This window comes from Rhinolophus sinicus, linkage group LG03 (assembly GCF_036562045.2).
Source record: "Rhinolophus sinicus isolate RSC01 linkage group LG03, ASM3656204v1, whole genome shotgun sequence".
NCBI lineage: Eukaryota > Metazoa > Chordata > Mammalia > Chiroptera > Rhinolophidae > Rhinolophus > Rhinolophus sinicus.
Window position 1 is genome coordinate 22433686 of NC_133753.1, and position 22736 is coordinate 22456421.

At 55.0% G+C, this 22736-nt stretch overlaps 1 protein-coding gene across 2 annotated transcripts; it reads right to left on the reverse strand.

Moving 5' to 3' along the window:
• Window positions 1-1681: 1681 nt before the first annotated feature.
• On the reverse strand, window positions 1682-21058 carry VASH1 (vasohibin 1). 2 transcript variants are annotated; one of them, XM_019733482.2, is made up of 8 exons: window positions 20941-21058; window positions 19159-19547; window positions 13313-13401; window positions 12066-12122; window positions 10396-10470; window positions 7941-8322; window positions 6537-6649; window positions 1682-5620 (listed from the first exon to the last, which is right to left on the reverse strand). In XM_019733482.2, the coding sequence occupies exons 2-8, from the start codon at window positions 19462-19464 to the stop codon at window positions 5548-5550; spliced, it is 1095 nt and encodes a 364-aa protein (XP_019589041.2). In that variant the 5' UTR covers window positions 19465-19547; window positions 20941-21058; the 3' UTR covers window positions 1682-5547. The 2 variants fall into 2 exon arrangements, with proteins under 2 accessions (XP_019589041.2, XP_019589042.2); XM_019733483.2 differs by lacking the exon at window positions 20941-21058 and adding an exon at window positions 19974-20805.
• Between the last annotated feature and the right edge of the window lie 1678 nt (window positions 21059-22736).

Sequence of the window (22736 nt, forward strand, 5' to 3'; positions counted from 1 at the left end):
CGTGGAGAGGAGTAGAGTCTCCACACTTAAATTCTTGGAGGTTTTGTCTTTCCGTGACCAAGTGCTTTCTGGCTGCAGGTTCGAGGGAGGGTGCATTCCCCAGTGGACTGGCCTCAGACAGCTCCCCCTTCAGCTGACCTGATGTGGCCCATCTCTGTTACCTGAGAGGCCTTAGCAGCTGGTCCCCTCATCCCCTTGGCAAACAGTAAAGATTACCAGGCAGCCTGCATCTGGGCCAGTCTGGTATGACCACTGCTTCCTGTCACCACTGCCCTCTACATAGTGGTCAAGATGTCAGATCTGGCAGATGGGGTGGCAGAGCTTCAATCCCTTCATGTTCAGGGCTCTGAGAAGTGCTACATGCATCCAAAGGTCCACCCCAAATTAGTCGTGTACCTAAATTAGGCAGGCACATGCTGTGAGTCTGACAGAAGGGAAGCAGGAAATGAGGTGAGCCCCAGGCCATTGGGTGCTGCTCGTCCTGGAGTCCAGCATGACACATCACCTCTGCATCAAGTCTAAGCCAGTGGTCAAGCACGTCTATGCTGAACCTGGTTGCCGCATGACAGGTTCTTGCCCCAGACCTTACCCAGCCCTCATGTGCACGAGAATAGCCCCTGGGCCCGCTGTCAGCCCATCTCACCGAAGCCTACCCACGAGACCCTTTACTTAGTGTTTTAGCTGGACTTGAATGTATAAATTACAACACTGCCTTTGTGTAAAGGTGTATAATCCAAGTTAGCCCTGAATTCTGGTTACCTTGTTTTGTATTGTTTAAGCTGGATTTAAATAAGCCTGTAAGTAACAAAACTGCCTCTCTAATGCTGTGCAGTCCGAGACGTTTGTGGGTTCCCTGCCTCTCTTCCCAGTTACCACACATCACCACCCCGTTACTGAAAATGTCTTGCTGTGCGCTAAACTGCACTTCTTTCTAGTTAGGACTTTGTGGGGATTGGTTGGGATAAGTAGGAAATATCCTACTTCCTCTTCTAAGTCTAGGTTTTACTCTCAGGCTGAATGGAAAGAGAGCAGGAAAATGGGGAGGAAGGGTTAAAGGTGAAAAATGGTGCGGTGTCTAAAAGGTATCTCTGTGCAAGCTGCTTGCAACTGTTTGGGCTCGTCTTAAACATGGGAAGAGGTCCGAGCTGGAGGAATGATGCAGAGGAAGAGCTGACGATGGAACCAGACATGTTTTCCAAAGCTGTGGCTTTAACCACCATCATTTCTGCACTGGTGACTGTGATGAGAAGGGACTTCAGATCCCTGTTGCTATGGTTTCGTGAAATGACCTCATCTCCCAGGACAACATTCCCCCTTCCCCCTCTGTTCCCACTGGGGACTAGGATAGGAAGAGCGGGGCTCTGGAATGCATACTCTGGCCTCTGGGGACCAAGCTGGCTGTGTGAGGAAGAAGGGGTTCATTTATGGCCAGCAGGAAAGATCTCCCAGATTAGGACTAATGAGCTACGTGGCTCCAGCAGGCTGAGGGTCCACCGTCTGGGAGCCCAGAAGTTTCATCATGACTGCAGGGGCTGCAAGGTTTCCTGTTGGCTGGTTTGGGGCTCCCCTCGCCTCGTCTGCTTCTTCGAAGCTGACAGTGTCGGCTGGGGAGGGCTCCAGCCCCAGCTCCCCGAGGAAAGGAGACCAGGCTTACATATGGTGGCTTCTGCCCACATACAACTGGAGCTGGAGAGACTTTATTCATTTCAGGGGAAAGTGAGAACAGGAATGAGACAGTGTAAAAGTGAAAGAGAAGGCGCAATACTGATATGAGGAGAAGAGGAAGAACAAAATCTAGTACAATACGCAGCCCAACACAAACTCAAGGGAGCGGCAGTCCGCCATCATCAGGCCTGGGGCCAATCACACCAGGTTTCTTCTCTGGTCAGATGTGAATGAGAAAAAAGGGGGGTGGGGTGGACTTGGGGCTCCGGAGCACCAAGATGGGCTGGGAGGGGTCAGTATTCATGGACCTGCAGCTAGCACCACGGCAGCCCCGCCTGCCTGGGCAGCCTCCCTGCGCCCACCCTACTAGTCCGGAGGCCGCCCTGCCCTTCACGTGGGTTTCTCACTGAGAGCAAGGAGCACAATGGAGTCTGACAGCCCTGTCAGTATGCAGCCCGGCTCGAACTTCCCGCACTCAGAGGCCTGGGGATGCTGCTGCAGCTAAGCCAGGAAACCACACAGGTAGGAGAGCCAGGTGCACACAGGGCCCTGGGCAGGCTGGTGGTCAGACGGGACCTGTCTCAGAGACAGGAAGTCAAGTCCCAGCTGGAAGGAGTGGGGCGTGACATGACAGGGTCCGAAAGCAGACATGGCTCCCTCTGGGCTCTCTGCGCCCCAGGACCCTGGGGCTGGGACTACTGCTCTCCCCACTTTGCCAGGCCCAAGAAGGATGGGGTGGCTGGGGTGATGGGTGAGGGTGACTGTGTTGAGGCCATGGGAAGGAAAGGACCGACAGGTGGCTGACCAGCTCTCTGAACCCAATTTCCCAGCATTCTGACCTGCACCGAGCACAAGGAACCTGACCCACCTTGACCCCTCCTCAGATAGCAGCCCTTACCCCTGGGAGCAGAGGAGACCACCCGGAAAGCTGGAAGGCAGTCCTGCATCAGGAGAGACCAGGCCCCTTCCCTCACAGGAAGTGAGATGAGATGATAAGGAGGATGGTGACTAAGGCCCAAAGACCCTGCCTCTCTGCCTGCCCAGAAACTCTGCAGCCAGGCCAGCCCCAGGGAGCAGAGCCTGTGTAAACATGCCCAGGAGGGGAGGAGGGGTTGCTACATATGAGAAACAGTTAAAAATAAATGAAAAAGCACCGCTGTGTCCTGTGGTGGTCTCCACAGCCCCAAGGTCTCAGCCAGGAAGGGGGAGTGCTTGGGGATTATCAGTTTGGGGTGACTAGCTCCTTCCCTCAGACAGCAATAGGGGCTGGGACTTCATTCTGATTCCTTCTCCCCAGAGATACCTGGGGAAGTAACCTGTGGGTTGGAGCACCCTTCTAGGCTCCTGTACCAGGAGCAGCTTCCCCATGTTACTCTGACCCACGCTCCCAGCTCCCTCTTACATCTCTTCCCCGTAAGCCCTGTGGTCCACAGGTGTGTATGGAGCAACTTCCCTACTGATGAGAGGCCTGCATGAGGCACCCACATCCAGACTCACAAAAGGCCTCCTGTCTCCCCAGAATGAGCCATCTCTGCCTCAGGTAAATGTAGGGACCACTACCCTGGGTGGTGGGATGGGATGGTGCGTCAGGAGTCACAACAGCCCTCAGATTGGCCTGGCTGGGGACAGGTTAAGTACCTCCCCAGGGCCCAGTGACTCGTGAGGAACCCAAGGGACGGACCAGCTGGCCTCCCTACTGGGCCTGGCTCTGGGCCAAGAGCCGCTGGTTTGAAGAGCAGCCAGCCGCTGGTGGCTTCCTGACAGACATTGGTCAGCAAAGGCATCCTATCTCCCTCCCTCCCTTTTTCTTTGCTTCCCAGGCACCATCCGTCTCCCTGGCAGGCCGAGAACTGCACTCTCCACTCCACAACCTCTGGTGACATGGCAACCACAGGGGTCTCGGGTATGTTTCTGGTCTGCAGGGAGAGCTAGGAGGAGGAACGTGGGGCCGTGGCCCATTCTGGGAGCCTCAGCAGCAAGGCCCCTGCCCTGGCCCAGCCTGCTCTGGGAGCCTTGAACTGTCATACTTCCCACCTCAAAGCATGTCAGTGGGTTTCTTCCCAGCACGAGCTCTCTCCATTTCAGAGATTACAAACTGGCATTCTCTTTCATATTAGCTTTTTAAATTTCCTGAACTGATTGCCAACACTTAAAAACCAGCATACGTCACATAAAAATTCAGAGTTCTGGCCTCTGAAAAAATCAGACCATCTGGCACAGTGGGGCCTACACTAAGACCAGCTAAGCAGCAGCAGCTGCTTTAATGGGATATCTGCCCCCTTAGTTTGCCACCATCCCCACCCAGCCCTGCAGTCTTCCTGTTAAGCACCTGCCTGGCCCCGTAAGGCATGTGAGTTTACAATTCTGATCCTCCCTCCTCCAGCCTACCAGCCCTTCTGCAGCCTAACCGACAGCTGCCACTGGCTGAATCATAGCCTCTCAGTGAAAAGAAACCTGAATGGTCCTCTCATCCAGCTACCTTTCCATAACCTGAATCCTCAACAGCTTCCTGACAAGTAGTCATCTAGCCTTTGCTTGAATACCTCTAGCAATGGGGAACTCACTACTCCCCAAGGCAGCCTGATTCTAAACTCTCTCCCACATCCTTTTCTCACTTACACCTCCCAATTCTGCTCTGTCCCTCCTTGAGGGCCACACTGCACCCTTGCCCTACACCACCTTGCTGCTTAAACTTCCAGAACCTTCCCCTAGCTCTGCCAACCTCTCTCCAGAAACTTTCATTGCCCACCAGGTCTCTCATGCCCGATGGGCAGGCTGTGTAGAATCCAGCTGTTCAGGTTCTTCTCTGATGAGCTATGTATGATCATCACGAACCCCCAAACCTAAACAGGCTGCTAAATGACGGGTGGTGGGCCTGGGACACAAGCATCCCGGACTGGGCTTCATTTACCCAGCAAAGGCTGAGGTGATAGAAAAGGGGGAAGAGCAGTGCCCACCCGTGGGGACTGCCAGGGGACAGACCCACGCCTGAGTGTCCCACCCTAGCCCCAGCCCCAGCCCCAGCCCCAGTTCCCGGACACACCAGCTCTGCTCAACCCCCACAGTATGCTGAGCCCAGGGTAAGTCTGGGCCCTCGGCAAAGCCCAGCCCCTCTGCAGGGAGCCCCAACTTTAGCAACAGGCAGAGCTGGGCTAAGCAAGACCAGGTAGGGGCCAGGGCAATCCTCCCCAGTAGTTGTTGCTCCTGGGCTTTCTTACAGCCCCCAGCGCAAGGAGTGCCAGCAGACAGTGTCGTCCACATGGTACCGTCCACAGTGCTGCAAGGGCATGAAGGCTCTCCTGGGCCATGTGCTCCTGCTCTTGGGGCAGATGTGACCTGTGTCAAGCTCCTGATAGAGGCCACACAGACGTCTCCCACGTTGCTTCCTATCACGCTTCCCTGTCCTGGGTCAAGGTGCTGCCAGGGCAGGTAGAAGTGAAGGGACACCTCCACTCCTCTCCCGTCCTGCCCCAAGCCAAGCGGGCAGGGAGATTTCCCATAGTAGGATGGACCCAAATCCCAGAGAGATGCCAGGGGCAGGGGCACCAGCGGAGCCAGCAACCCCACCTCACTCAGCCCCGTGGCAGTTAGATCTAAGCACTGGCCTGCCAGCCATTGGCAGATCCATTAGTTTCCAAAATACTGTAAACTTTAGTTGTCAAGTTAAAAACTCCAAATAAAACACTAACTGCCTCTTGGCCCAAAGTTAGGGAGCTTGGGCCAGTGGGAGGGGCAGCGCCTTGGTGGCTGAGGGGGAACACTCTTCCGGCTGCCCCCGGCCCTGCCCTATCACCAGCCCTTCCTTCCCCACGAGCTGGGCTGGTTCTGGCAGGTGGATCCTGGACCCCAGAAGTGGGCGAGGCCGGGGTGCTGCCACCTGCCTCACACCCGGATCTGGTACCCGTTGAGGTCTGGCATGGCTTTGGGCTCAGAAGGCTTCTTCTCACCCGAAGGCCTGCAGGGAGGAGAGAGCAGAAGAGGAGAAGGTGAGTCGTCCAGGGAGGCGGGGAAGGAGGGAGCAAGCAGGGGCTGCCCGTGATGGCGTCCCCCCTTCATTCTCCAAGGTGCCCCACATGCGGCAGTGGTATCCGAGTGGAAGTGTGTATCTGGAATCCTGGCCTGCCTCTGCTGTCCTGAGTGTGGTCCCTGCAGCTTATAGGCTCCTACTCTTTGCTGCACGTCAGCTAATTTGGCTGTAGTTGGCTGTAAAAGCTTAATATGTAAATCTCTGCGAAGGGCCTCTGTTCTCTACAAAAAGCCTCCTAGACCAAAGTGAATGATGCTGGATATTGGAGGCCTGCTTGGTACTCCTGAACCGTACCAGAGAGGTGGCTCCGGAATGACAATGATATTGAAAGCAAGAGTCAGACTGACATGTAGGAGACAAATTAGAGGTGCAGCCTCGCATTTTATTGGGCTGTTTCTTCAATCTAAATATAGGCAAACCCCACAGACTTGTAGGGGCAAAAGTTATGTTCAAAGCCTTCTACCAGCTGTGATGTTCATTCACTTTTCCCAACGATTTTCCTGGAGAACTCACTGCCTGGCAGGGCCATCCTCCCCCCCCCTCCCCCCCCCCACACACATAGGCTCGCCTCAGACCTTCTGCATTGGTCTCTAGGTCAGCACCAGGGGCCCAGAGACCATAACCAGTGGGCCAGTGATTGCTCTAGGGAAATGGGACTGAATTGCTGCTGGGAGGTGTCAACACATAAACACACAAACCCATCACCCCAAATCACTTCCCTTGGGTGGGAGCCAAAGAGAAAGGTGGAAATGAGAAGAGGGGGGTGAGAAAAGAAAAGCAGGGATCCAGATGAGAGAAAAGGAAAAGCTGTTTTCCGGCTCCCCGGGCTTGACCCATCACTCACCGCCTTTCGGTGCGGCTGTTCCTGCGGTGGGGGCTGGACTGGCTCCGCTGTGGTGAGGACACATCCTTCTTCCGATCCTTGGTGGGGGAGGGAGGGCCGGTCCCTTTGCCAATCTTGGTAGGGAAGAAGAAACAAAGACTCATTCCAGGGCTGCCCCCAGAGCTTGTCCTGCTCTGTAGGAGCCACAAGTCCCACAGCTTGGGCCCAGAAAGCCAAGTGACTGCTCTAGCCTTAGACTCCAGGTCTTCCGAAACCTGTTTTCTAGGCGCTGAAGCTGCCAGGGCAGAGTTCCGCAGCAGGGCTGCCCAGTCCCAGGTGGCTCCTGAAACTGTGGCTGTGGGAGGAAGTCACTGAGTTTTCCTGATACTGTAAAAGGCTCTCGAGAAAAGGGCCATTTACCCACGCCAGGCTGATGTAGACGTGCCAGCTGGGGAAGCAGCCCATGCCCAGGCCTATCTGGAAGGAACGGTAGGGTAAGGTGCATACATAGCCTCCACCACTCCTATATATCCTGACTTTTGCTGCAGCCCACTTTTGCCCTGGGGGAAGGTGCTATCACTACATAAGGCCCCGTATTAGGTAGGGGCTGGCAGCGTAGGGTCCCCCAGGGCAGGGCTGTAGGGAGCATCAGTGGATGTGAAAATGCCAAGATCATGGTTGTGGCACCAGGCTGCTTGGAGGGGCAGAGTCCCAGCACAGCACTGACTGAGCAATGGGGAGGGGCTGAACACCCAGGAGGCACCCCAAGTCCAGTGGTGCCCAAGCAGAGGCCAAGAAACTGCCCACTGTAAGGCTCGGGCAAACTGCTCATCAGCTCAGCCCACTTGCTCAGCCCCTCCCCCTCCCACTCACGGAGGGTGGGAAAGAGGGAGAAATACCAGCCATCTCATTGTCTTCCTGTGGTCTGACCTCTTTCTAGTTTTCTTTTATTGAACTGGTGGTGATGGGGGTGGGAGGGGAGAGAAGGTTAGGGGTCAAGTCAGGATATATAGGAGCTATGTATGCACCTTACCCTACCTTCCTTCCAGATAGGCCATGATTTCCCACCAATGGATCTTTACTCACAGTCCCGTCCACCTGGAGTGTCTTATTCCTGCCCTTTTCCAAGTGTCCAAGGCCTGCCCTACCCAACCCAGCTCACCTGCTGCCTTCTTCCAGAGCCTTCCCTGGCCTGCCTACCCGAGGGGACTGTCTCAACCATACAGACCTTTGAGCAAAGACACGGTTTAAATTTCCCACCCGTCATTTCCCTTGATCCTCAGATCACCTCCAACGGGGGTGGGAGGGGTGGGGGGTAGTGGCCTTCCCTGGAGGAGTGCCCCACCAGGAGGCGGCAGCCCTTCCATTTCCACACCATGGTGGAGGGCCGTGACGCACGTGGGCTGGGCGGGCGCCCATACTGACCTTGAGCCGCATGTCACGGGCGTGCCGCTCCAGCTCTTTGCGGAAGTCCTCGCGGCCCAGTTTGTCCACGTCCAGGACCGAGTGCTTCCACTCAATCTGCTCCACGCTGTGCGGGTCGTGGGACACGCACTGGCCCAGCTTCACCTTCTTGAGCACGTGCCAGCAGCGGCTGTAGGCGGCCTCGTAGTCCAGCACTAGCTCGCTGAGCGTGCGGAAGGCCGGCGGCTTGTACATCAGGTCCTCACGTCGGCTCATGCCCAGGGCCCCGTAGCGGCCCCCGAAGTTCACCCCCAGCACAATGTGGCGGAAGGAGTTCCCTGAGAAGTAGGTCTTGAAGCTGATGGGGAAGCGTTCCAGGGTGGGCATGCTGTTGGTGAGGTAACTGACCACGTCAGCCCAGCTAAGGAAGCCACCGGCGCAAGGTGCAGGGCCGGCCGCAGGGGCAGGACTGGAGCACCCACCCGGCGGGAGAGGCTGTGTGAGGGGCTCCTGAACGCAGGCACCCAGTCTTGCTCACTTCCATGTCCTGTCATCTAGTGTTGAGCCTGGCACACAGTAAGTGCTCAGTAAGCTGTATCTCTGGGGGGCAGGGCTCTCAGTGATCAGTGCTTGCTGCTGTGAGGTCGAGCAGGGCTCACGAAAGGCTAGCTAATGGTGAGTCCCTCACTCCAAACTGCAGCACTTTCCAGAGTCCTTGTGGCGGAAGCAGGGATGAGAGGCCCGCTGTCTGCCATCCCCACTTCTCCCTCTCCCTTCTGTCAGTCACACACATTCCTCCTCACCCCTGCGTTCTCTCAGACACATTCTCTCACGTTTTCTGTCTCTCTCACACGTGCATTTCTTCACACAATTCTGTTCCCTTTCTTTCTCTCACCGTCCCCACCCCACCACACACATGCCGTGATTGCCCCGCAAATAAAACCAAGCTCGTTCCCGGGGCCTTGGAGGCCAGCACCGCCTGGCCCAGCTGCCCACGCCAACCTCTTACCTGGCTCGCCTCACTTGCTTGACCTCTCCATCCACCTGGATTTCCCACCTGAGGACCTTCTTTCTGCACCAGCTCTTCCCTGTGACCGGAGTTGTGTCCCCGCCCCCCCCCGGCTCTTGCCTGGCTCCTTCTCATGCGTCACGCCTGGCTGCCATCACTGACTTCCCTTTCTAAAGCAAGTCTGCTCCCCTCTCTTTCCTCCCTGGCACACTCACCACAATCTGGAATTATTTTACTTATTTCTTTAATTACTTGCTTATTGTCTGTCTCCCCAGCTAGAATGTAGATTTCTAAGAATGGGGACCTTGTCTGTCATGTTCTTTGCTGTATCTCTGGGCCCCAGCTCTGAGGCAGGCACATAATAGTGACTCAATAAAACTCTTCTTGAACAAATGGGTAGAAGGAAATGAACAGGATAAAAGCTTGGAGTACAGAGACTCCATGTACAGAGACTGTGCCAAGTGTCCTACATGCACCCACTCATTTAATTGTCCCAGCAACCTTGTGAGACAGGCACTACTACTGTCCCTGTAAGTAAGTGGCTGAGGACACAGAGATGAGCCAAGTACAGAATCAGAGAGCAGACGATGAGGCATGGGAACAAACGCAGTACAGCAGCCACCACGTGTGTTCAGTGACCAAGGGCGGTCCCCTACCCAGATGATGGCGGACTGTTTTCTTCCTGCTCACGAGCCAGCAGGTAACCCTTGAAAGGCCTCTGAGATGATGTGATCCTGCCTGGACCACCTTCTATGTATCTCAAGGTAGGGGAGCAGTCTCCCCCCTTTAATGTGGGTGGGAGCCCCACTTTGGTGCGTGACTCCTGAAGGAGAAGGAATGTCGGGTCATGAAGGAGGTGCTGGCCGTGGCCTAAAAATCTTGGGTTGGACCAATTAGGACAGAGAACTGGCCATAAACACCTGATTCCCCTCCCTGCCCTAACTGGGTCTTGCCTGCCCACCATGTTACCCTGATGGCCCAGCTCTAGGCCCCAGTTCTGCCTTTTGGGTGGGAGTGACTGAGAAACCCTGTTTGCTTTTTTAAAAAAGGCAGTTCTGTTTCAAAAATTCCCATCTATCATCAGGACAAATCAACATGTCCTGGAAATGCCAACACGTGGGCATTCAACCTGCTTCTCTAGACTGTTTGGTTCTTGGAAATGGCACAGCAGCCTTTGTGAAACAACGTGCCCTGATTTGGGGTTCAGAGAACAGGGTCACTGTGTCCACATGACTCAAAAAAGAGCTTCCCATCCCAGTAAACCCAAAAAGTTAGCAACTGAGGAATGAGGGACTGAGTGCCACCTCAGGCCCCTTCACTTTGGGGCCAAGTTCATGACTGCTGGGAGAGAGAGCTGGGACAGCCCTGGAGCGCATTCAGACCTCTCCTTCCAGGGGAAGCTGGGGCCCAGATGAGCTGAGTGTGTGCCTCCCCCCTCCCAGGCCTCCCAGGGCTGAGGAAGGATACATTCCCAGGATCACCGCTTCCAGGCATTTGATTGGCAGAGCCTCTTTGGTCATTTCCTTGGCCAGGTCCATCAGCCTGGGGGCAAGGGAGGCAGAGCCATGAGGACAGAGCCTTCAGCCCCTTCCGGTGGGGGTGTGTTAGGAAGGGGCAGGTGGGCTAGATGCTAGGACAGACTCTCCTCCTCCCTTCCCAGCTGTCTCAGCTCAGGTCCAGCACCTCCCTCCCCTCCCCCACACCAATCCTGAGCAGAAGGGGGTGGGAGAAGAGGCAGCCACTGAAGACAAGGAGGTCCCTTCTCTTCCCTTTCGCTTCCCCCTCCCACCCCAGGCTCCTGTTCCAAAGACCTCTGGGTATGGGGAGCATGAATGGGAGCCGTGCAGTCCCAGGCAGACACTGGGCTGGGGACCTTCCGTGATGGTGGTGTGGGAGCCAGTGGGTCAGCATGCCAAGGATGCTGGGGACCTTGGCATTGACCTCGTCCCTTCTGGAGCACAGTGGACACCCCTGATCCAACCACGGCTTCTCTGAACAACTTGTAATTGGTTGCAACTGCTCCCCCTCAGCTGGCCAACTGCCTGGGGCCTGCACATGGCATCTCAGGCAGTTAACTTGGTGACTCCCTAGCCTGCTCCTGCGCATGGAATTCAGGCCACTTAAGACAGCCTATTCCTGGAGCCTGGTTCCTCCCTTCTCACTGAACGCTGCCCCCAGGTCTGAGAATGCAGCCTGGCCACTGGCTTTGCCCAGGGTGTTAGACGCCTCCATTCCAATGAGGCTGGAGCTGGGCCTCTAGCACACAGCAGCCACAGGACAAGAGCAAAGCTTTTGGGGTGAGGGAGGCTGGACTCCACCCAAGGGCATAGAAAGGGGGTAATTAAGAAAGTTAGCTAATAAACCATTTAAAGCATTTTTCATAAGAAAGCGAGCATGTGTGGAACATGATGTAAAATTCACATTATTTTTTAAAATATGGGGTTTTAAGCCTGTGGACAGCTTTGGGCTGAGCCCCCAGACCCAGCTGTGACATTCACTCCTCACTTTCCTCTGCGCTCGGGGCTTCTGTGGGAGAAATTGAGCCAGGGGTCTACATGTTACATGGCGGAATAGGAAGTGAGAGATGCAGTGAGGTCTCTGCCTGCTCCAGTGAGGTCCCTGCTGCTCAGACACTGGACTTTGTACTAAATGGGCAGAAGTCCAGTAAGGCAAATGGGGTGACACACAGATTCCCTACAAGGGGGAGTTCACAGGCAGCTGCAAGGAAAGGAGAGAAGGTGGGAGAGCTTTCTCCTGCTAGGCCCACCTCTCATTAAAAAAAAGAGAAGGCTTATATACAGACATCCACTTGGGACCACCCTGTTATCACCAAGGCAAACTGGGGGGCTGTCTGTCACCCTCCCAGCTTGGCATGGATGTTGGGGTTTCCTTTTCGTCAAGAAGCCCTGGCTGTTCATCTCGTGAGAGCTCCCTCTTTATGCCATCCTTAGGGCCTGGAGCACAGTGAGGGAGGGAGCTGTGACAGTGCAGTGGGGACATGCCCCTGCCAGCATGCTCCCTTGGGGAGAGGCCCTGCCTGCCTCACCAGCTTCCACCCAAAGGCCCCCTGAGGGGCCCCAAACTGGTGGGGGGACTGTCCACCTTGGTGGACAGGGACAGGGCATGTCCGTACTTACCCAGTGAGGGGTCTGCTCTTCTTAATTTCAAAGAATTGGGTCCCTGTGTGATTGTACCTGTGGTGCTGGTTAAGGGCTTTCTGGTTTGGTCTGGAAGAGGTGTGTTCCACTCCCCCGACCCATCTTCTAGACCCTAGGGCCCAGCACTTCCAGGAAGCAGGCTGGGTAAGGACGTCATAAAGTGACACTCGAGAGGCACCTTGGAGAATGCACAAGACCTGATCGTCTGGAGGGGCGAGAAGGGTACTTTTCCCCCATACGGCCCCTCTCTGACCTTTTCTCTCATCCTCTCTGGCTTCTACCCTTGTTCTCCCCTGGCCTTCTCTCCCAGGAAGGGAGTGGTGGAGCAGGCAGCCAGGCCAGCCAGGGCTGGGAAAGTGGCTGAACTCTGGACATCTCTCTGCAGCACTTCGTCTTCCAACCAGCTGAGAAGCAATAGAACCTGAGAGAGAAGGCTGGAGTGGGGGGTCCAGCGCAGCTGCCTCCCCTCTCCAGGCTGAAATTTCCCTATTGGCAAGGGAAGGGTTGGAACCAATTTTCAGTAATCAGCCTGGGTTTTTTCTCTGCTCAGGACTTGGTTCTTCCATCTCTGCCTCCCCTGTAGCTAGAAGGGCTGGGGGAGAGAACCCAGGACACAGCTCTGGGCAGGACATAGGGGTGCAGGGGCCCAGAGCAGGGCTACCATGGAATCTGGGACTCAGGGGGTCCAGCTCTTTCCATGTTGGACAACTGGCCTCCTTCCAGGGAAGAAACAGGCGAAGAATTGGGAGAACATTCCCAGATGTGGAAGTTACCTCCTGGAACATAAAATCCTTTTTCTCCTCCATCTGTATCCCCCACGCCACTGACTTTAAAACGACTGGTTTTTAAACTGCCCCCAAGGGAGCTTCCCCTCACAATCTCTGCTGGGCTGGATGGACAGCAGAGAAGGTCTGGGCCAGTGGACCTTGATTTGGCCACCCACCAGCAGGGTGCTCAGGAGACATTTGCCCCATCACATGGAGGAAGTAGGTGGCGGACAGTGGGTCTGGCATTCATCAAAGTCCTCTGATAACCCAGGCAGACTCAGGCTGGGCTTGCCCAACACAGTTGTGCAGAGATGCTATGCGATCGGCCCCCCTGGAGTTGTGAAATGAGGCTGCTGTGCTGACAACTCTCCAGCCCAGTCTAAAACAACAAGCCCCACTCAGCTTTTGGACCAGCATGGCAGCCACATGGTGGCCATGAACCTGGCCCCAGGAGGATACTGCAGCTCCCTGATGTAGCGCTGCACGGCTTCCAGGCGCTCAGGGACAGGTGTGGAGGGCTGGAAGGTAGGCACAGTCGGTAGAGGAATCTGGGGATGCAGAAAGAGCTCTGGTCACAGAGGGAGGCTCACCCTGGAGCTTCCAGCCCATCCCACACCCAGAAGAGACCCCAGAGAAGGCACACCCCAAGGGGGCCTCCCCACTTCCCTCCTACTCTGAGCCTTTCTCCTTGGCAACCCCTTCCAGAGGCTCCTGTCAGGCCCCCACCGTGGTCATTCCTCTCCCTCCTGGCACTTGGCAAAATTCCTAATTTGGAGCTTATGTTGATATTCCAATTTTGTGTTTCTCTAATAATTTTAGAAAAACACAGGTTTGACTCACTGACTGTTTTGAATTTAAAATATTCATTCATTTCAAAGCTTAGCAAGAATGTCAATATTGGCGTTAAGTACATTTGGTGTGGGGTTCCTTTGATTCAAGCGCTGGATCAAAATTGGTTTACCTGATGTATCATCCTCTCAGGGCCCAGTACGGGGTGAACACACCCTCCGGAGAAGGTGTTACCCACCCCCCATCACAGCACATTGCCTAGGCCTTCCAGCTCTAACCTGAACCGTCAAGGAGTAAGTCCATGGCAGCAGGACAGAGGGATGTGCTCTGGGGCAGGTCTTACTGTGGCTCTACCTGCCACGGCCTAGCCACTTTGGGGGGGTTTCATGGAGGCACAGGAACCTCTCTTCCCTGCCAGCTCCACACCTGTGGATAACCAGATAACTGGGCAGTCCTCTCCACCAGAACAGACTTTCCAGTGCCTGGCCCATGAAGGGGAGGGGTGGGGGTGTCAGGCAGGTACCTCCTGATGGCTGGGAGCTGACAGGCTGTGGGCTGCTGGGAGTTCAGAAGGTGCAGAGCCCTGAGGCTGTCCCCTCAACAACCAGCCAGTCTCCAGGAAAAGGGGCCACTGTGCATGTGTGGGTCCTTGGGGCCCAAGCCCCCTCTCTGTCCAGGGGAGCCCGAATCCTGGCAGTTCACGGCAACAAGTCCGTGAGGCCGAGGAGGCTGAGAGGAGCATCAGCTAGGGTCCTCTGGGGTTACAGATCACACTTCTTTGGGCAGAAGACCCAGATTTCCAGGGACAAGTCCCACTCCTCTGGGCTCCCCCTTGGCCACCAGCACTGCCAGCTGTGAGGTGGCCTCGGGCTCATCACATAGAGAGGTCCTACCCACTCCCCACACGGAGCCCACCCCGTAGGCGGGTGCTGTTGAGAGCAGCAGTCTGGTGGGAAGGGGTGTGTATGAAGGGAAGGGGTAAAGCAGGAGCCCCATGTGAACTTGAAGTAGGGCTGGGGTGGGGGAAGCTCTCCCTGCAGTGAGATGCTGGCTCATGAGGCACAGCCTTTTAAATACGTGGGTGTAGTGGCTGGGGCTCTGACCCAGAGGTAAGTGACACAGTGATCACTGCACATTCCTGTTTTGGGTGCTGCTGATGGCCCAGGGGCACAGGTCAGTCTCTGACAGACACCTACTCACTGCGAAGGGCCGGGATACGGGAGGGAAGGCCCAGGAGTGACAGCTGTGTGTGAACTTCCTCTCCGCACCTCGCCGGTCCCCTCCTTCCTGTCTGGGCAGTGCCCCACGCTGACAGCACTGTCTGTCTGTCTGGAAGAAGCTATTTCCCCTTTTGCATCACACGGCGGCCCAAACTGGTGCCATCACTTATAGTCACCAGGGGGATAAAAGCCCCAGGATTGGAGGGGAGGGGTTCCTTCTTTCTGCCTGACCACCCTGTGCCAAATGGGCCCCGGAACTCTCTGAGGGCCTGTGTGAGGATATGGGGTGGGGGTGGCAGAGAAATTACTTTGCAATTCACCACAAACAGCATGGCACCTGACCTCAGGTGGAAGGTCCCTGAGAGGCAGGCAGCTCATCGCCACTCCTCACATGAAGGCATCCAATGATTTCCAGGAGCTTTGGCTGCACACTGTAAGCGCACCCTCCCTGGGACACTGCAAACAAGGCGCAAGCTGCAGTTCCAAGGTCCTCTGCCTAAAGTCACCACAGCCAGCCCTGGGCCAGTGCCAGGTAGCACCTACGAGAGCATCCCTGCCATCCAGAGGGAGGACCCGGGAACTGACTGTTGTGGGAAAAGGAAATGACTCCAAAAGAGTCAGAAAAGACCTAGGATTCCCGAGGAGGCCTCAGAGGCCACCATCTCTGAGGCCGAGCTGGCAGGAGCTGTCCGGCCAGCTCCATGACCCATGCTAGCTCCTGGTAACCACTGCAGACAGCACCAGCGCTGCTCTTCTGAACATTCGTGCAAGCATACACCCATTCACTCACCAAGTAAGTTTCCGCACGCCCGAACGACCAGGCTCATTTAGGACTGGCAGCCTGGATTTGCCCTGACCTCTACCCGCAAGCCAGAAAATGCTTCCTCACTGGCCAAGGCTGGGGTACAGTGGGGGTCAGAGGCTACCCAGACCTCTTCAGGGACAACTCCTCCTCCACTGCCAAGGCCAAGCGTTATCCTCAAGTCCTGAGTTCTAGTCAGACTTTCTCCCTGCTGGATTCCATTTGAGTCCAGCACCCGAAGGAGGCTTGGGGGAGGAGCGACAGCCTGCAGCTGCCTGTGTGGACAAGAAGCAGGATAGCTTGGAGGTGGAAAGAGGCAGCTCCAGAACCAGGCCACCACCAGCTCCAGAACCAGGCCACCACCATCTACATCCCAGCCCTGCCCTTCCCTGTCTGGCATCAAGCTCCTCCATGTCTCTGTGCCTCAGACACCTCATTCATCAAACGAGCACCATAACAGAACCAACCTCACAGCATAAGTGAGACACTCATGTCAAGGCCTTAGGACAGGATCAGCCACACAGCAAAGTACAGCTGCTGGTCCCTGTCACCCCAGTGTGTGCCAAAGCTACCGGGCAGCACAGGCTGACCCCCACGTCCAAATTTGTATTCTGCAGGAGCTCTGTGGCCAGTGCCATAGTCAGAAGACCTTGAGCAGCTGGGTCTGGAATAAGTGGCCACTGACTGAGCTTTTAAAAGTGGCAGCAGCTTGGACCATCAGGGTGAGATTCTTATGAAGGAGCACAAACTGTTCCTGGGTCTGGGATCCTTTTAGAAATGGCTGCCCTTTAACATACTGGTTCCATCCTCCTAAAGGACGTTTCTCCAAAGCTCCATGGGGTGGCTGCACCCTCAGTCCTTGCTCTATGGGTACAAATTACACACTCACCTGTTTCACATGTGTTTACTTCATCAATTCCTCCCAACATCCTTGGAAATGGGTATTGTTATTACCTCCATTTTACACTTGAGGAAACTGAGGCACAAGAAGGTTGCATACCTTCCTTACATAAGCCATCACGGGAAAACCAGGACTTGAACACAGTGGATCTGACTGCAGAGCTCTCTTTTTATCCCACAACACTGCAGGGATCCCAGACTCAACTACCTGCAGGGGCCACGCAGGGGCCATATGTGGGGAAGGCAGGCTGGGAGTGAGTGGTGGAGACTGGGGGAGGGGGAACCACTCTTCAGCTCCAGCTGTCACTGCCATGTGGATTCACAGATTCTCTGTTCCCAGGTCTTCTCATTTTTCTGAAAAGATGCCAAAAATCTGGATCCTTATGTAAAATCTCCCAATTTTAAATTTTGGCTCAAGTGGTCTTCTAAAACATTGTGCTATACCAACAAAATACCTCTTGGGCCCACCATGGTGTGACCTACGCAAAGAATGCGTCTGTGCCAGATCCCAGGGCATGGCTACTTGGGGAAGGGTCAGCCCCATGGTCAGTCCACTCTGCTGCTGATACCCTGGGATACAATCATTGATGCCTCTCAGACTCTAGAGCTGCTTTCTACTCTGGGCCAAGGTCAAGGAGGAACCCCACACAGACTTGGGCAGGTTTTCTATGGGCAACATCTGCCCTGTGGTTTGAGAAGGGAAAGTTTTCAATTTTCCCAATCCTCTCACAAAATTCTTTCCATACTACCATAGTCTTGTCAGTCATGACACCGCCCCACCCCCACCCCCACCAACAGTAGCTTCGTTCCTTCATCGGTGTCTTTCCTATAAATGAAGGTTGAGGATGACATTACAGACCAGTTGCTAATGAGCCTATTTATTTATTTGTCTCTAGGAATGGTGACAGTCCTATAGGCAACCATTCACACTCTTCCACAGCCTGATTTAGACATAAGCAAGATGGCTAGAGAGCCGCCAGCTACACACCAACTTGCTCATGTGGGAGACGTGTGTGGCTCTGGCCTCATTGGCACAAATGCTCTGCGTGAAACCGACCTTTCCTTCCTGATAAAGACGAGAAAAAGGTAATGAACCTCCAACTACCACTATTGGTTTGAGGCTTTAATTTGTCAAGTGCTTTAACATAGCCTCTCATTTAATCTTCACCACAATCAACCCCACATGACAGATGAGAAAACTTTGGCTCCAACAAGTCGAAGGGCCTGATTAAGGTGCTATAGGTAAGAGGGCAGTGTGGACCGACCGATGGTGATATCCTTTCACTCAATACTTTCTCTTCCAGGAATCTATCCCAAGGAAATAACCAGAGATGGGACCCCAAATTTACATTTTAGAATGTTCAGCCCAGTGCTCATTTTAAGAGTAAATTATTGGAAACAATGTCCAACCATAGCAGCTTAGCTAAATAAATTCTAAGTTAGTACAGAGGGCAACTGTGTAGCCCTTTAAAATCAATCCTCATTTTATTTCCCCTGGAAACATTAGGCAGTTGCTCAACCTTTAAGCTCTGCATTCCTGTTTCCCAGAAGACAATTTCTGATGGCTCTACCAATAACTTGGTAAAAACAAAGCAGGGCCCCTGTCTCTGTCTAATCCACATGAACTGTTACTCTCCTTGGTCCTCTTCCTTGTCACCTGAACAGTCGGGACTAAGGACGGGGCTCTGACCTCTGTCCAAAGGGGTTTTCTTTGGGAATTTCAGGCCTCTGCATTTGGGAGTGCTTCTTTAGTTAACCATAAATGTTATAGGAAAAAAAAAAATCAGACTGGCATTTCCACATAGCACTGTACACACAGAAAGTCTCAAGCACCCTTTCATTGAACAAACACATATAAGTGCCTGTTCTGTGCCAGGCACACAGGAGGCTTTGGAAAGACAAAGACAAATGAGACACAGCCTCAGCCCTCACGGATGCCACAACTGAAGACAGCCGTCATGGAGGACTTCCAGCAGTGCACAGAAAACTTATTTAACTTTACCCTTCTCCATAGGCCCTTTCTAACTGCCCTGATCTAGTGTCCAACAGAGCAGAGGACCTGGAACTCGAAGACTGGAGATTGGGCCTCTGCTCTGCCCCTTATCTGGCTGTGAGACCCTCAGTTCCGACTTAAGGTTTCACCTTTGCCATCTGGAAAATGGGGCCCCAAACTGCACTTCACAAAGCTGCTGGAGAATTCAGTGAGATAACGCATAAAAATATTTTCTCAACACATGAAGCCCTGTGCCCTCCTTAGTCATTCATTATCTCTTCACCCAGTTCTCTACCTTAGCAAATAAGATGTCAAGCCACATTAATATACTTGTTAGTTAATCTGCTGCACTGCCCACAAAACATAGGCATTTTAAAAAAAAGTTGGAGGGCCTGGAAACAGAGCACGTGGACCTCACAGAACCACCTCCATGGCAGTTGAGACAAAGTTCTTCTGGACAAATACAACCTATCTGTATTTTTTAAATCTTAGCATGCCAGTGGTCACCGGCCTCACCAAGGAAAGTGTGGTTTTGTTCTCTCAGCCCCAAGGTCATGAAAACCCTAGATCCCCAACCCCACAACACAAACACACCCCTCACCTTGGGCAGGTCCGTGGCCCCACGGATCCGCTGGGCCACCTTCTCTCCATCGGGGTGGATCTTGGCTACATGCTTCCACATCCTTTCCCAGGTGGCCTCGTTCACAGGCAGCCCACCCCGGTTGACGAAGAAAGGGACGCCTCCCTCTCGCAGGTCCTCGTCGCCATCCTCCTCTGGCTCATCATCTCTCTGGGCTGACGCCCCTTCGCTGGTCTCCAAACGCCTGACTCCAGAGGGGGCAGCAGTGGCAACAGTGGAGGCAGCACTGCTGCTGCCCCCACCGACCACTTTCTTCCCCCCTGGCATCGCCAAGTCCTTGACGGGGGTGGAAGGATGTATCAGGAGGCAGGGAGAAATAGGTGGCTCACAGAAGGTCTCCCACACACCTGCTGCAGAGATAACACATGGCCAAACAGAGTGCAAGGCGCCTTTAAGAAACCAGGGCGTGGCTCCGGTACAATAAAATACTATTCAAAGAAAAAGAAATCGGTGCCTCAATGTGAAGTTGGGGGGCGGAGGAGGTTGGTGATCTGGGGTTAGTCTTAGAAGCCTTGTTTTTTCTGATAAACGGGATAAAGAGAACACCCCAACTTGGCAGCCTTCAGAAAGCACCCCCATTTGACAGCGAGAACAATGATGGGCAGCAGTCTGGGTGGGCTTGCAGAGGGAAGAAAAGTCGGAGGGAAACCGAGGCCAGACAGTTCAGACCTGCGGCCACAGAGAGGGTCCAGGCACGGGTGCCCACGCCGACTGGGCTACCCAGACCCCAGTTTTGGACAGAACCAATTCCTCTACAAAATACCGCACGCTCACACCTGCTCGCGCTCCCAGGGGAGACCGAAGCGACTTCAGGCCGCATCAGCTCAGAAACGGGACCCTCCGACCGGAGAGCGGCGAGGGGACGCGATTTCTTCCCTGCGACGTGTCCGGGAGCCAAGACTCGCAGCTGGAGGGGCGTGGGGAAGGGGCACGCGCTGACGCGCACATTCCACGCCCCGGGCCAACTCCTCGCACAAAGTGGGCTTTGTCTCGGCTCCCTGTTCCCTAGCTCCCGGGAAGCTGCAGCGGAGCCCCCAGAATGGGGAGAGAGCGCCAAGGTTCCGCCGGTCCCCAGCCGGGCGCGTCTCAGAGCGCAGAAGGCGGGCACCTAGTGCGGCGCGGCGCCAGCCGAGCCATCGCGGGGCGCGGCCCCCGCTTCGGGATCCGGGGCTCAGCGGGATCACCCCGGGAGGCTCGCAGGGACCAGGCTGAAGTCACCGGGCGGCGGGCTCCAGCTGCCGGGTCGCCGCCCTGCACTGGCTGCAGCATGGGCGGTGGCGCGGCAGGGGCAGGCGAAGGATGCTCCGCAGCTGTAAACTAGGGATCCTGCGGCCCCGCTAAGGGGGTGGAGGAAGGATCGGCGGGGCGGGGAGGGGAAGTCCGGGGGCTCGCGCAGCCCCGGCCCGCGGACCAAGCTGGACGCAAGTGATAAAGCCTCGGCGAGCGCTAGCTGCATGAGTCCCGGGAGAGCATCCCGCAGAGCGAGGGAACACGCACAGGTCGCCGCTCCGCGGCTAGGCAAAGCTCGAGCCGCCACAGTCCGGGTCGCCCCAGGGCCCGGCTGCCGCGGGCCGCAATCCCTGCCCGCCCGCCGCCCACCCGGCTCGGCTCCAGTCCGCGCCGCGCATGCGCTCGGTCCCCCCCTTAAAGGGCCAGTGTGTTCCCGCCCGGTCCTCCGCCTGTCGCGGCCATCCCTCCGCTCCAAGTTACGTCTAGGATGGAGGGGGGCGTTCACTCTCTCACCCTTCTCTCCCGGCACCGTGAAGATGCTGCAAAGCTGCGGAGGAAGTTTACAATGAACCAAACGGTGTGCAGACTCCAGGGAGATTCCGGGCTCGGAAGGCCCGCGGTCGGGAATTTCGTAAGGGGAGTACCTCGCAGAGACTCTCAGCGAGAGCATGGCCTGGAAGACCGGGGTTCTAGACCGGATTCAGCGTCTGTTTTCCTGTGGGTCATTTAATAGGTCACTTCCCTCTGTGGGCCTCAGCCTCCCCTTCTGTCAGCCGAGTGAGCATAGAGCCCTCCAGGCGCGCGAGTTCCTTAAAGGTAGAAGTGTGGAGCTTAGGGTCACTGCCTCTGGAAGTGAAAGTGTTGCAAGCCACTCGCTTCCACCCCAAGACCTGCACCAGTGGGAGCAGGGTGCGCAGGGTTCGCACCCAATCCGCCTCCCTGGACACGGCTCTGTGCGACCCCGCGCCCCTGGCAGAGGGCAGGCTGCACCCTAGGGTCTTGGGACTGGAACCTATGGGAGTGGGACGCTATGGTTGGCGACGGTCAGCCCGCCCAGAAGAAGGTGCAAGTTCGGCCCATTGTGCGCGGGCCCAGGATGGCGGAGACCCAACGTCCCCTCCCCCTCCTCGGAACTGTAACGCGGAAAAGGCACCAACAGGGAGCATAAATGAGGAACTTCACTAAACTGAGACAGACAGCCATGTGTGCTTTAAGACTCCTCCCCTCTCTCCCACCAGGAGTTCGTGTGAATAAGTTTCGTGGGGGTAAATGCAGATTCCTGGGCCCCGGCGTGCAGATTCCGCTTCCTTAGGTCTGTGGTTTCGGAGTTTCTCACCATCCACTTCTCTGACAAGCTGAGGTTTCCATTTTGGGCTGGGACTGGGAAGGCCTTGGAAAATTTGAGGTTCTCAGTGGTTCCCCATCTGTTTCTTAAAGTTATCCCTGGTGTCCGAACTTTCTCGGTCCCCAGAGCTCCAATAACAATCTCTTGCTGCTTCCATGGTCAGAAACCAAGGATGATCCGTGATGGGAAGGGTCACAGGACTTCAAGAAAGCTAGTTAAGAGGGATTCTTATGCTCACTGAGGCAAGAAGACTCCAAGCATGTAAAAACCAGCAGCAACTGAAACCTGTACATTGTACAGGTGGGGAAACCGAGTCTCAGAGAGGGATTTCCCTAGATCACACAGCTAATAATTTGAACTGAAGTCTTACTTCTTCAGACACTTAGCTTTTACCCTGCACTTTGCCTGAAATGGTTGTGGTAGTTTAAAATCTGTTTGCAAGTTCTTTACCACTTTTCCTTTCGAAAGAGTCTATTTCCCCTCCCCTGGAGCGTGGGCTGGACTTAGTGGCTTCTAATGAACAGAATGTGGTGGAAGTGATGTAGTGTACCCGGTAAGGTAAGCGTAGGTCATGAAAAAGAGACATTCCTCCTGTCACTTTTACTTCCTCAGGACACCCACCCTCAGAACCCAGCCACCATATTGTGAGGAAGCCTAAGCCACCTCACAATTTGGCGACATGGGGTATTCTGGCTGATATCTCCAGCTAGGCTCTCAGGTCACAGCCAGCAGCAATCACCAGATACCATAGGTGGGGAACTGAGACAATCCAGCCCCAGCCTTTGAATCTTCCAGCTGAGGTCCTGGACATGGAGCAGAGACATGCCAACCTTGCTGTGCCCTGTCTGAATTTCCCACGGAAAATGAGAGATAAATGATCATTGTTGTTTTAAGCCAGTAAGTTTTGGGGTACTTTGTTATACAGCATTAGATAACTAATACTGTGGATTTCCTGAAATGACAA

What these genes read in the sequence shown, in the direction of transcription:
- VASH1 (XM_019733482.2), bottom strand. Translation starts at nt 19,464, where the DNA reads ATGCCAGGGGGGAAGAAAGTGGTCGGTGGGGGCAGCAGCAGTGCTGCC. An exon ending in AAGAGCAGACCCCTCACTGG is followed by an intron (nt 10,471 to 12,065) that starts GTAAGTACGGAC and finishes CCTTGCCCCCAG; the next exon opens with GCTGATGGACCTGGCCAAGG. An exon ending in GAAGCGGTGATCCTGGGAAT is followed by an intron (nt 8,323 to 10,395) that starts GTATCCTTCCTC and finishes TGACGTGGTCAG; the next exon opens with TTACCTCACCAACAGCATGC.